Consider the following 13,515-nt stretch of genomic DNA (forward strand, 5'->3'; position numbering starts at 1 on the left):
TGTGGTTCTTTAAAAAATACTGTATGAAAGACAAAGACTGGAGAGGTTTTGGAGATGTCCTGCAAACACTAATTATGCTTTTATTACTTCACACAGACGCTTTATGTCCATTGTCATTTATTATAGATATTTAAATCAATTTCCTCCTCACAAACACTAACCATACACTTCCATGCAACACACACACACACACACACACACACACTCTTCAACCTTTTGTATTGTTATTATATATATCTTTATCCTAATTGTTTTGTTATCACTATTATGTAGTCATATTATTTCTTTATATTAATCTTGTCTCTTGGTGAAGGCTTCAGATCAGCCCAGAGGGTTTTTTGCCTCTTCCTGCACTTTATATCATTCATTTATTTTTTTGTTATGTTGTATAGTCTTAAATTGTGCAAAACAAATAAACAAATAAACAAATAGAAAATGAACGCGTTGAAAATGTCTATTCCAGTGTAAAGCATCGAGGCTGGCGTCCTCTCCAGAGAAGCTTTTTCTTTTTTGTTGTGCGTAATTGTATAAATGAGAGGGATGCATGGCTCAGACAGGATTTGAATATCTAACCAAGCCAGTAGCCAAGCTGTAAGGAGGCACAGCGCACATCTGGTGGCGCACATTTTGTTTTGCTCTTCAAAGTTGACAAAGGTAAAGTTATAGCGTCGCATTCAGGAGGCGTCTCCACCAATAGCAGCAGCTCTGTTTCCAGCTCTGACAGACATCCACTGTCATCTGTCATCCACCTCAATGTGCTCCAGAGGAAGCCAGCAGTCTAACACTGTTCATGTTTATAGGGAACCGACTGATGACTGATATTACATAGACGCTATACCTAAAACTGGACTAAAGTCATAGCTGCTCTGTAAACAACTGCTGTTAATTGACAGCAGGATTTCAACAGTATTAACCTGTTATTGCTAAAACAGTGCTTTACTGTTAATACAAAAGAAAACCTGTTAAATTAAATTTAACTGAACTATAATGCATTCTTAAAAAACAGTTATTTACTGCTGATCAACTGTCTAAAGGATCATCAGTAACAGTTTCATGCAGTATTTTTTTAATTCTGGGACCTGATCTGCTCATGTGAGGCTTGTACATTGTACATGATTGTAAAATCAGTGAATTAGCTTTATTGTTCTTCACTCACATGTTGTTTTGGTTTCATTCTGTGCTTGTAGCCAGCTAGAGACACACATTTTTGGGAAGTGTCAACAAGCCTTTTTCCTAACAAGTGCCTTTAATTGTATTTAGTGTGCCTATTCCTATGTCTGTAACCTGCTAAGTAAAAAATAATGTTCAAATGTATGTAAAAAAATACAACCTAAATAGTGCATTAAAACAAATCAGTAAGATAATGTAAAAGAAATATGAAAAACAGCTATATAATGTATCTTTAAACAGTAAAATAACTGTAAAATATTGTGAAATTAATTTTTAAAAAACAGTTCAAATTGTATTTTTCATTAACAGTACAAAGCTGTACATTTCAGCGACAATATAATAATGTTAATTTTACAGTAACATAAAGGCAACCCTGCTGCCAGTTCTTTACTGTTATTTGAATACAGACCTATAGGATATCAGGGATTACAGCAGCTACAGGAGGTTTATTGGACAGGCTGGTTGTTGGCGGGGTTTTTGAATATTGTGTTTCAGATTGAGGGGATCCATTGTGATGCCATATCAGAGGCACGAGAACAGCACGAGCCAGAGAACAAAGGCAGCAGATGGCTTTCCTGCTCCGGTGAGTTATTGTGAAGTTACAGAGACACAGCGACCATTAAGAGATGTCCAGGGGGAAATTAAAGAGTGGGAGGTTAATCACCAAAATGCTCTTATATACTGAGATATTCTATTCTATTCTATTCTATTCTATACTGCAGCAACGTCCAGTATAGAAGAGAAATATTATACAAGTGGTCTAATGATAAGGCAGATGTTTTACTCCTGCAATAATCATTTAATTTTAATTTTAATTTTAATTTAACTCTCAAATTTTGCTAATGTATATAGTATGTTATTGTTATTCTATGTTTATATTTTATATTTTCTAAGTTGTAGTAGTCTGGTATATTTATAGTGTATTCTAATATATTCTTTATATTATGTATATCATAGATATTTATCTTTAGTGTTGATATGTATATTTACTGTTTCTGTATATTACCTGGATAACCTGGTGCTGTAACACAAGAATTTTCCAATTTGGGATCAATAAAGTACATTCATCTATCTCATTGCTGTAACTGCTCATAACAAAGGAATAAAATAAGAATAAAAGGTTCACATTTTGGCCAAATATTAAAAGGTGGTTCTCAATACTAAAAATATATTCGTTGTTGCTATGAGGTAATTATGGACATATGCCTATATCCGCCTTTTCTGGATTACTTTGGAACATTTACACAAGATATTGATGCTTTTTATTATTTTGAATTGAAAATGAACCTGGCAGAAACTGAATAAGTTGCAGGGGCTTGCAAATAGTCTTAATTTTTTTGTATATAATATAATATAAATATGTATTTATAAATACAAAACAAAGACAGCACACAGTGCTTTATATCTATTTAGTCAACCTAAATTCAGTCCTGGTACATGGTGCTCTTTTTTAATAGCTTCTATTGGTGTATTGTGCTTTAATGTGTTTTTAAGTGTTTTTATGTGTCCTGTCTGGATGTGATATGTTGTTTTATTTTTATTTATTTTTTATACTTTATTTTTTCCTTTTTTCAAGGTTGTTTTCATATATGCATTCCACTGTTTGTAATCACAACAGTCTATAAACCAACTTTTAAGTAGATGAGCTTACAGACAAACCCATCAAGTACAATAGAGAGAAAACAACCTCAACATTCAAAACCAAAACAAAACCAAGAAAAGAAGTAACAATAATAATAATGACAAAAAGAAAGAGTAGAGTTAAAAAAAACAACAACAAAGCAAACAAAAAAAAAATATATATATATATGGATATGTTGTTTTAATGTAATCTTTTAATAGCAGTTTTTGCACAAAACGTTTTTACTCGAAAAGCAGACAATAAAGTATTTTCTGTTCTAATATAGAATTTAAAATCTTGGCATTTTTGTTTATTTTCCTAGCTGCTGCTGCTGCTGCATGGTCCTGCACAGTCCTGCAGGAGTGCATCATCTGTGCTACGTCACTGGAGGGGGCGTGGCCTGTACGAGGCGTTTCTGTCATTTGGCCTCAGACCTCGTGTTGTAAAAGGGCGCTCAATACAACCTCAGTCTGCAACCAGCGACGACCTGCACGAACCGCTGCATGATGATGATGATGATGGGCTTTAAACCACGGTATGTCATTTATTACTCTTAATATTATATTTAAACCAGCTTGTGTTTTCATCATGTCATTTATGTGTATATCCTCCTGGGAACCGAGTTAAAAAAAGTGTCTTCCAATTACTTTTTTTTGTGATTTCCTTCCTATTTAGGGTTAAAAGAAAATCTTAATAATATAGACTTGTTAAACTTTATTTTTATTGACTATTTCAATGTGAAAAGACTAAAAAAATGAACAGATTATGGCTGTAGAGTGATATTAAACCAAGAATACATTCAAATTGATTAAAATAAAACACATGCCATATCACTGGAAAGCCTAGGATGTCCTCTTTACAACACACCAGGGGTTGATAGAGGAGGTCAAAAGAGTAAGAGGATATGCATGTGGACAAAATGTCCACTACAGAGGACACATGTCAATGGGCTGGGTCTCAGGAGGATATAGGACTTCATTTAATCTCAAGACACTGTGATTTACTCCTGTCTCAATTTGCTGTTTTAATATGATAAATGGCTTTATATACGTGGAATACTTTGTGTTGATGTCTTGAGCTTGAATAGTGAGATCTGTCCAACGAGTTGAAAATGAGATCTAGAACCTGTTTTAACTGTGAATGTTTGGATTAGATTTTACATTATTGAGACATGAATATAATTTGCTATTTTATGTTTACATTTCTTGTATGGTGTACAGCTATTCTGACTCCAGTGTGTGATGTACAGTTATTTGATTTAGGCAGTCAAAAGACCTTTATATTGCAGAGAGAAACACTTTAAACCTTCCAGTCAGTGATATCACACCAGTGGGTCTAAAACGTTTTTGACTTTTCACTGGACGCTGCATTGTTGTTAAATCAGTTGTCCTGTTTCTGTCAGTTGCTATAATGAGTATAATGAGTTTAATGAGTGTGAGAAAGTCTGACCGTAGAACTTCTCACTGCAGCTCACGGATGACTGAGTCCCTGCAGGAGACATCATTCATCAGTCTGCATGGTGAGTTCAAGGAGACAGAAGAAGACGTCTAACTTATGTTGAGAAGGAGCCCAAATAATCACCTGTTCATTCAGAAACTCAACATGTTTATTGCTGCTTTTGTTATAATGCTGTTGGATAATTAGAGGTTTGCATGCACTAAAACAAATGCAGGGATCCTATAAGTTAAAATAACAGAAAAAATGTCTTTTGATTTGGATGGTGTTCATAAGAAAAAGATTTGTGTCTGTCTAAAAAAAACCTTTTTATTTTCCACGTCATTCACATTCAGTTGCTTAGAATTGTTAAAAAGGAGTTCATTGAATGTTTCCATAAGAAACATGATAGAAATATTAAAGCGCTCATACTGTATCTGTCCATGACCTGAAATGGTCAGAAATGGAGGCTTGTAGACTTTTAAGGCTTGTTAAGATTATAATCTTTAGGGTTTGGAGTGAAAAGGGGGGGGGAATCTAAATCAAACAATTCAGCACATATGAGTAAAATCCTGCAAATAAAATGCAAAGTGAACTCAGTTACAGTATAAACAGGCTAAATGTCATCATTTCAGAAAGCATCTTGACTACAATAAAGCTGCAGTGTTCGTTCGCTGTTTATAACCTCCATTCATAAAGAGTTCAGCCTTTTATATGTCAATCTCAGATGAAAATATCAAATGCATTACATTTATAATTATATATATATATATGCATATAATAACTTCTTAATGTCTCCTGAGGTTTTAAATTTGATTATAAATTAATTTCAACTCCAACTATATGCCAAAGAAAGAAAGAAAGATGAAAAAATGCAACCTCAGTTTGGGGATGGGAGGATGAATAAAAGATAAATAAAGTTATTTCCTCTCTTTGTGTGTGTTGGTCTTCATTCATCTGCTTAATAAAGTTTATTTTGTCTGGTTTCTTTTTTTATTATAAACAATGTGTTTACCTCTTGTTATTCTTGAATTCCATTCTTTATGTTATATTAATAAATATGTAGTTGATTCACTGCTATTAGTATTTTAGATCATTCATTAAGGTAAGAGGACAAAGACTTCTCTCTCTCCGTGGTTCATCTGAAGGTAGACTGAAGGCATCCTCCCTGCACGCGCCCAGGTTCACTCAGGCGAAATCAATTAGTGAAGCGCACGCGCCACCCAGCTGGGCCGGTGCAGATGGGCGCGAGGAGCTGCTCTATATAAATAAAAGGCATATATATAATAAACTATAATTCTGTCATAACCTTAATTTAAAAGTGTTTTTTTAAAACGGTGACGTCTGACATGGTAAATCTTTTGAGATTTTAAGAAAGATTATTATTTATTATTATTATTATTATTATTATTATTAACTCATCTGAAAATTAAAATTAAAATATATAAGCAACTATAATTTTGTCATAACCTTAGTTTAAAGGTGTTTTTTAAAACTGACGTCTGACATGGTACATTTTTTGAGTTTTTAAGAAAGATTATTATTATCATTATTATTATTATTATTATTATAAACTCAAATCTGAAAATTAAAACTCAAATGTTCTAGTGGTCATTATCGAGACTTGTCTCCTCATAAATAGGCTATGGTTCTGTTTCATTAATTATCTGAACAGATTTAATGCTCTTATTTTTGGAGAAAAGTCGTAAAATGTTCACTTTTATCTGTGATTTGTGTGTTTTCTTGTGTTTTGGGACTATGCACCGTTTCAAACAGGCAGCAGTAGCATGTCACGTTTCAAGCAGCATGACCTTAAAATGTCCTATAATTTGAATGTTCCCGCGTGCAGCAGCAGATGTGACCACACAACAATAGATGAGGCCCACGCGCTGAATAATTGAGTCCAATTTGAATAACTGTCGCACGTCTGACGCGTGCACGAAATCTCCAGCTTTCCCAGGATGCTCTGCAGGAAAACCGTTGGCAGACTTCAATAGAGACTCAGCCTCTCACTGCTTCAGGTTGTGGGAGCGTCTTTAATGCAGCCTGGGAAAAGACTGCAGATCACACACATGATTAAACCCTCTGTGTTGTGTTGTTAACCCTTCATTATAGCTGCTGCAGCTGCAACACAGACCTGTTTTAGTTTTAGGTCTGGACCTCATTCCCCAAACAGGAAAATAAATTAAATAAATGAATAAACATACTTTCACAAAGATAGTATGGTCTATAGCCGTTGATAAGCAATACCTAATTTCATTAAAAAAAGAAAATATTAATAAAATAAAGAAAATATTTATTTAAACTGGGTTAAACAAACTGTTGGTCTATTTATTCATTTATTTATTTATTTATTGCCTAAAAAATGAAAAATCAGTATGCGTTTTATGTTTGGACATCAGTCACCAAACAGGAAAATTAATTGAATAAACATACTTTCACAAAGGTAGTATGGTCTAGCCTTTGATAATCAATACATCATTTCCTTAAAAAAAAAAAAAAAAGCCTATTCAAATGTCAAACTTTGTGTATAATCATTTTGTGACATTACTTATTTAAACTGGGTTAAACAAACTGTGGGTCTATTTATTTGTATTATTATTTGTTTTATTTACTGCCTAAACTATACATTTTATGTCTGGACCTCATTTAAAAAATAAATAAAATAATAAATAAATAAACATTCTTTCACAAAGATAGTATGGTCTAGCCGTTGATACCCCATTTAATATAAAAAAAATAATTATTAATTATTATTAATAATTATTTAAACTGGGATGGTATCTTTTAAACAAACGGTGGTCTATTTATTTATTTATTTTATTTTATTTACTGCCTAAACTATGCGTTTTAACCTCATTTAAAAATTCAATAAAATAATAAATAAATAAACATACTTTCACAGTATGGTCTAGCCATTGATAATCAATACCCCATTTCATTAAAAAAAAAAATAGGCTACCCAAATGTCAAACTTTATTATCATTTTGTGCCATTACTTATGTAAACTGGGTTCTTTTAAACAAACTGTTGGTCTATGTATTTATTTATTTATTACCTAAACGAAAAGTCACTATGGTCATTAAAATCAATTTACTATAATATCACTGCTTTCCAGGGAGTCCTGTCTGAGGCTGTACTGAAAACAAACAAATTAAATGATAGTATCTATATGAAAATCAATAAATATATTCCACCAAATACCTAATATTAAATTATTGTTCAAATAAGCATTATCATTAAGGCCTGTAGGCTGCAACTGTTTTTTATCTGCCTATCATAGCTGTAACATCAGATAGACTGATGGCATTGATAGTGACCCCCCTACATGGTGTTATTATTGTCCATTTCCTTCAGGGAATTGTACCATTGTTCAGACTGCTCGTGGGAATTTCCCCCTCTCCTCCACCCTAACTGGCGCGTGGTGTCTATGACAGTTGGACCGGTGCAACAGATGGGCCGGAGAGGCACGCGCCGAGCACGAGACTAACCCCCCCACCACCATCACCATCACCACCCCCATCATCACCCCCCTACTCTACAGCTAACAAGCCACATCAGGCTGAAGCACAAAAATCAATCAACCTAATCTGACAGCAGAGAGGCAGAAAGTGGAAGCTGGTGTGACACTGAAAGTTTTCTTATTATGATGTTATAGCTCCCAAATCAACAATATATAGGCTAATTGATATATATATATTTTATTGTGTTATAAAGTGATTACAAAACAAGTGAAGACATGTGCAGGGACATATATAAAAAAGACCAAAATATATTATACAGAGAAAGACAAATAACAAAGTACAAAAACAAAAACAACACAAGGGGATAAAAGCAGGTTGAAGTGTGTGTGTGTGTGTGTGTGTGTGTGTGTGTGTGTGTTTGTTTCATTGAATGAGGCTAGATGATGACATATATCTACTCTTAAACACATACAGACATCTTTCCTTTTACGTGTAGAGCATAGGGGGAACAAAAACAAAACAAAAAGAAAATAAATGAGTAACATATATATATATATATAACACAGTATATACATAAACACATATATATTAATAATATGAATAATAATAAAGATGATGATGATGATGATGGTCATGATAATAATGTCAATAACAATAATAATACCAACACTTACAATAATAAGTGAGATAAATAAATAAATAAATAATAACAATAATAAAGGAAAAAAAATGTTTTAAGTTAATTCGAAGGTCATATATAATTATAACTGTGTATGTGTGTGGCTAATTGATATTAAACAATAAACAAGACTGAACACCAGTGCTCGAAGTGGGCCGGTACTCACCGGTATGCAGTACCAGCACTTTTACATTTGACTCCTTGGCGCACCGTGATGTTTATTTGTGGGGAGCATCTAGACGAGCCCATAAATTACAGCCCAATTTATCAAAATAATGTTCATGTCCTTTTTGTAAAATAATTAGTGAACTGTTCCTCATAACTTTTTTATTGACCCTTGGGTGAGGATCCCAAACCCAACATCTCCTATAGTACCTTTTATCTACTGTATACATTCAGAATGTGTCTATAATATGTAGATATGCACTGCTCCTAAATATTTAATGATATCTGACTATCAGCTACAAATAACACACGAAATATGAATTAAGAGATTATGGGCACTCATTTTTTCCCCCTTCAAGCACTGCTGAACACGAACATACTGGCTTGAATTAAAATAGCCCTCCTATTTACGCAGTGTGTACATAGAAGGCTTCAAAGATGGTACTTTTGATTATTATTAATAGTTATTCTGATATATTTAATGTCCTATATAACGTGAGTGAGGTGGCTACAGTGATTTAGAGAAGCCAATATAAAGTGATGACTTGACACCTGAACAGCTCAGGAGCAGCTCAGGTGCAGCTCTACCTTGGTGGTGAATGTGAAGCTTTCCTGCCACCGTTTGGTGATTTATAAGAATTACAGTTCATCACAATGTCAGGTTCATGGAAATATTGTGTTTTACTACTGTATATCCATCACTTTCTTCATCAGTCAAGACCAAACTATATCATCATAACGTGTGTGGTTTATTTGAACAGTTTGCATAATTGATGTACTGCAGGTGGATGTAAGTAAGCAGCATTTGGTGAAGCTAATTTGAACTCCTTTATATTAAGCTACTGTTACAGACATGTTAGTTTATAATAAATCATCATATTTTAGATAATGTGTAAGTAACTACAGTAATGTCAGATTATAGTGGAGTAAAAACCTCTCTAGAGGTATAAAGTTGCATAAAATGGAGATACCCAAGTACATAATTACCTCAAAATTATACTTTGTAAATGTAATTAGTTACGTTCAACCACTAAAACATCACAACAAATCATTGCAATTAAAATAGTTTCATTATGACCTATTCATCTCCCATGATTTACATTATATGTTGTTTTCTGGTGCACACACAGTTACAGGTCTACATAAAGATTAGAGGTGTGATCACAACTATATTTAATTAAAATATAATTGATAATGTAATAAAATGCAATAATGTAATTAATTTTTTAATTAATTTGCAAAATAACGCACACTTAACTTCTACTATATGTATTATAGTATGTAACTATCTGATTTTATATTATTATTCAGTGGGTTTTATTTTCCATCTTATGTTATGCATTCTATTCTATTTTATTTTTATCTTATTTTATCAAGTGTTTTTTTTTCATCTTATTCTATGCCTGTTTTTATGTTCATTCCATATCTATTTTCCTTTATTGTAAAGCACTTTGTGCAGCATTTCTTGTATGAAAGGTGCTATACAAATAAAGTGTATTATTATTAATACTAGTTATTATTCAATATTTTTATTATTATTATTATTATATGTATTCATTATTTATTATTATATTGGTAGTAAGAATAAACATAGCCAATTATATTGTGATATACTGGCCACCAGATGGACCTCTACTGTGTGCAGACTGTAGGTGTCCAGGAGGCCACCAGGTGGACCTCTACTGTGTACAGACTGAAGGTGTCTAGGGGGCCACCAGATGGACCTCTACTGTGTGCAGACTGTAGGTGTCCAGGAGGCCACCAGGTGGACCTCTACTGTGTACAGACTGAAGGTGTCTAGGGGGCCACCAGGTGGACCTCTACTGTGTACAGACTGAAGGTGTCTAGGGGGCCACCAGGTGGACCTCTACTGTGTACAGACTGAAGGTGTCTAGGGGGCCACCAGGTGGACCTCTACTGTGTGCAGACTGTAGGTGTCCAGGAGGCCACCAGGTGGACCTCTACTGTGTACAGACTGAAGGTGTCTAGGGGGCCACCAGGTGGACCTCTACTGTGTACAGACTGAAGGTGTCCAAGCCACCAGGTGGACCTCTACTGTGTACAGACTGAAGGTGTCTAGGAGGCCACCAGGTGGACCTCTACTGTGTACAGACTGAAGGTGTCCAAGCCACCAGGTGGACCTCTACTGTGTACAGACTGAAGGTGTCTAGGAGGCCACCAGGTGGACCTCTACTGTGTACAGACTGAAGGTGTCTAGGAGGCCACCAGGTGGACCTCTACTGTGTACAGACTGAAGGTGTCTAGGGGGCCACCAGGTGGACCTCTACTGTGTACAGACTGAAGGTGTCCAAGCCACCAGGTGGACCTCTACTGTGTACAGACTGAAGGTGTCTAGGAGGCCACCAGGTGGACCTCTACTGTGTACAGACTGAAGGTGTCCAAGCCACCAGGTGGACCTCTACTGTGTACAGACTGAAGGTGTCTAGGAGGCCACCAGGTGGACCTCTACTGTGTGCAGACTGAAGGTGTCTAGGAGGCCACCAGGTGGACCTCTACTGTTTGCAGACTGCGGGTGTCCAGTGATGCTGGTTTCACTGCCATATGTAAAATTAATGGGTGAGGCCGCATGCAAACAAGACTGGGCGTGTAATCAAAAAGTCCAGAGCTGAATTAGTATTTAGCTGCAGGTCTATATACATGGCTGACAGGTGTGTAACTTTCTCTGTGAAGCTGTACTCAGAGTTTTAATTAGCCCTTTTCTTTCAGGCTACTGCCCCTTTAACTTGTGAGCCGATTTCCAGAAAGCAGCAACCTGTCTGTAACCGGCTCAGCGATCCTCCCCCTGATGGATTATTTAACAGGCGCTCAGTCCCATGTCGCCATCTGCTACAGGGAAGAAAAACACCGAGGAATATTCTCTGAGGCACATGATCCACTAACACGTTAGCAGCAGACAGGGTAAATAAAGTCATTAAAGAAAACTAGTTCACTGGAGCACAGAAAGAAAACTATAGTGCAACAGGTGTGCAGCATCCAGCGGATCACTGCGTCGGGCAAAACATAGAAAGCAGGTTAGTTTGTCGCTCAGATAGAATGATGGAGTTTTATTACAACATGTAATAAAAGGTATCACATATCGGATGTTGTTTTTGACCTCCGGGAGGATGTTGGAGCGAGTTTTCCCTCTAAAGTAGGAGATGATCTGAAGCTTTGTGAATACAATGCTGACTCCATTAGCGCGGTGAGGTGATCGGAGAGGACGCAACAGCAGCAGCAGCTCTTCTGGAGCATCAGTGATGGTGGTGGTGGAGATGATGGAGATGGACCGGGCGCTGCTCGCCTCCAGGCAGGGCGACGTGCACACTCTCAAAGTGCAGTTAGCGCAAAAGGCGCTCACCTGCGACGTGAAGGATGCGCTGGGTGCTTCACCTGTCCACCATGCAGCCCGGGCCGGGAAACTGAGCTGCGTGCGTTTCCTGGTGGAGGAGGCCGGGCTGCAGGGGAACTGCCTGGCGAACAACGGAGCCAGCCCGGCTCATGATGCAGCAGCCACCGGCAACCTGGCCTGCCTCCAGTGGCTGCTGACCCAGGGTGGATGTCGGCCAGAGGTGAGTGTCTGCTTCAAGATACAGACAGTAGTCTAATTCTCTCTTTCCTCTGACCTGGCTGTCTTTTCTCTAGAGGTATAAAGTTGCATAAAATGGAGATACCCAAGTACATATTACCTCAAAATTATACTTAGTAAATGTAATTAGTTACTTTCTACCACTAAAACATCACAACAAATCATTGCTATTAAAATAGTTTCATTATGACCTATTCATCTCCCAGGATTTACATCACATGTTGTTTTTTGGTGCACACACAGTTACAGGCCTACATAAAGATTAGAGGTGTGATCACAACTATATTTAATTAAAATGTAATTGACAATGTAATTTTTTTAATTAATTTGCAAAATAACACACACCAAACTTCTACTATATGTAATATAGTATGTAACTATCTGATTTTATATTATTATTCAGTGGGTTTTATTTTACGTCTTATTTTATGGCATTCTATGCCTGTTCATTCCATATCTATTTCCTTTATTGTAAAGCACTTTGTGCAGAATTTCTTGTATGAAAGTTGCTATAAAAATTAAGTGTATTATTATTATTATTATTATTATTATTATTATTATTATTAATAAATATTATTATTAATATATTTATTATGTATTATATATTTTTTTTAAACGTAGTCAATTCTATTATGATATGCTGGCTAGTTTTTTTTATATTATAGCTAAAGCAGAAAATGCTGACTTTTATTGTATGAAAGTTGCTATACAAATAAAGTTTGTTATTATTATTGTTATTATTATTATTATTATTATAGTAATAAGAATAAACGCAGCATATTATATTGAGATATACTGGCTTATAATGTTTCATGGCTGCTGACCCAGGGTGGATGTCGGCCAGAGGTGAGTGTCTGCTTCAGGATACAGACAGCAGGCTAATTCTCTCTTTCCTCTGACCTGGCTGTCTTTTCTCAGCCTGTCTGCCAACCCACCTCACCAGCTGGGGTCCTGCTGATCTGGGCTATAAAAACAGGTTTCATTGTATACAGACTTGGAAATGAAAAAGTTTTTCATAGCCACACTAATACAATTCAGAAAGGTATAGCAGCTCCTCAAAACATGGTGATCCATCTGCTGTTTTCATAGAGGAAACCCAGAGACACATTAAAGTCTGTTTAACTGAGGATTAAGTTAGGTGACTAAATACTGTAAATACCATGTTTCAACCTCATTCTACAGGTTTCACGGGGTGTTTTTGTGTTGCTGTTCAAACAGGCACGGCCAATAAATATGGTTTAAACATAATCATGACACCAAAATCCTTTTTATCCCGGTGATCAGTTTGGTGATAAATAAGGCTCTCAATCAATCTCACATCAGTTGCACATTTTTTATCTGTTCAAAATGTACCTTAAAGGGAGATTTGTCAAGTATTTAATACTCTTATCAACAT

The 13,515-nt window shown here is 35.7% G+C and overlaps 1 protein-coding gene and 1 long non-coding RNA gene across 11 annotated transcripts in view; one reads left to right on the top strand and one right to left on the bottom strand.

The window, feature by feature from the left end:
- Window positions 1-11,790: 11,790 nt before the first annotated feature.
- espn (espin) overlaps window positions 11,791-13,515 on the top strand; it is a 59,373-nt gene continuing 57,648 nt past the window's right edge. For 8 of the 9 annotated variants that reach the window (XR_012594814.1, XR_012594815.1, XM_074642621.1 and 5 more), the window contains exon 1: window positions 11,791-12,102. Coding sequence is in view for 6 of the 9 variants with exons in the window: in XM_074642621.1 (XP_074498722.1) it covers window positions 11,791-12,102 (312 nt within the window). In the remaining 3 variants the exon portion in view is untranslated. Of the gene's footprint in view, window positions 12,103-12,939; window positions 12,966-13,515 lie in introns of those variants that run through there. The other variant, XM_074642626.1, reaches the window with a different exon arrangement.
- LOC141772019 (uncharacterized) overlaps window positions 11,827-13,515 on the bottom strand; it is a 56,597-nt gene continuing 54,908 nt past the window's right edge. The window contains exons 5-6 of one of the 2 annotated variants that reach the window (XR_012594817.1): window positions 12,944-13,078; window positions 11,827-12,171 (exon numbers count right to left, since the gene is read on the bottom strand). This is a non-coding gene — a long non-coding RNA (uncharacterized LOC141772019). Of the gene's footprint in view, window positions 12,172-12,843; window positions 13,079-13,515 lie in introns of those variants that run through there. The other variant, XR_012594816.1, reaches the window with a different exon arrangement.

The sequence above is a fragment of the Sebastes fasciatus genome, chromosome 8 (assembly GCF_043250625.1).
Source record: "Sebastes fasciatus isolate fSebFas1 chromosome 8, fSebFas1.pri, whole genome shotgun sequence".
NCBI classification, from domain to species: Eukaryota; Metazoa; Chordata; class Actinopteri; order Perciformes; family Sebastidae; genus Sebastes; species Sebastes fasciatus.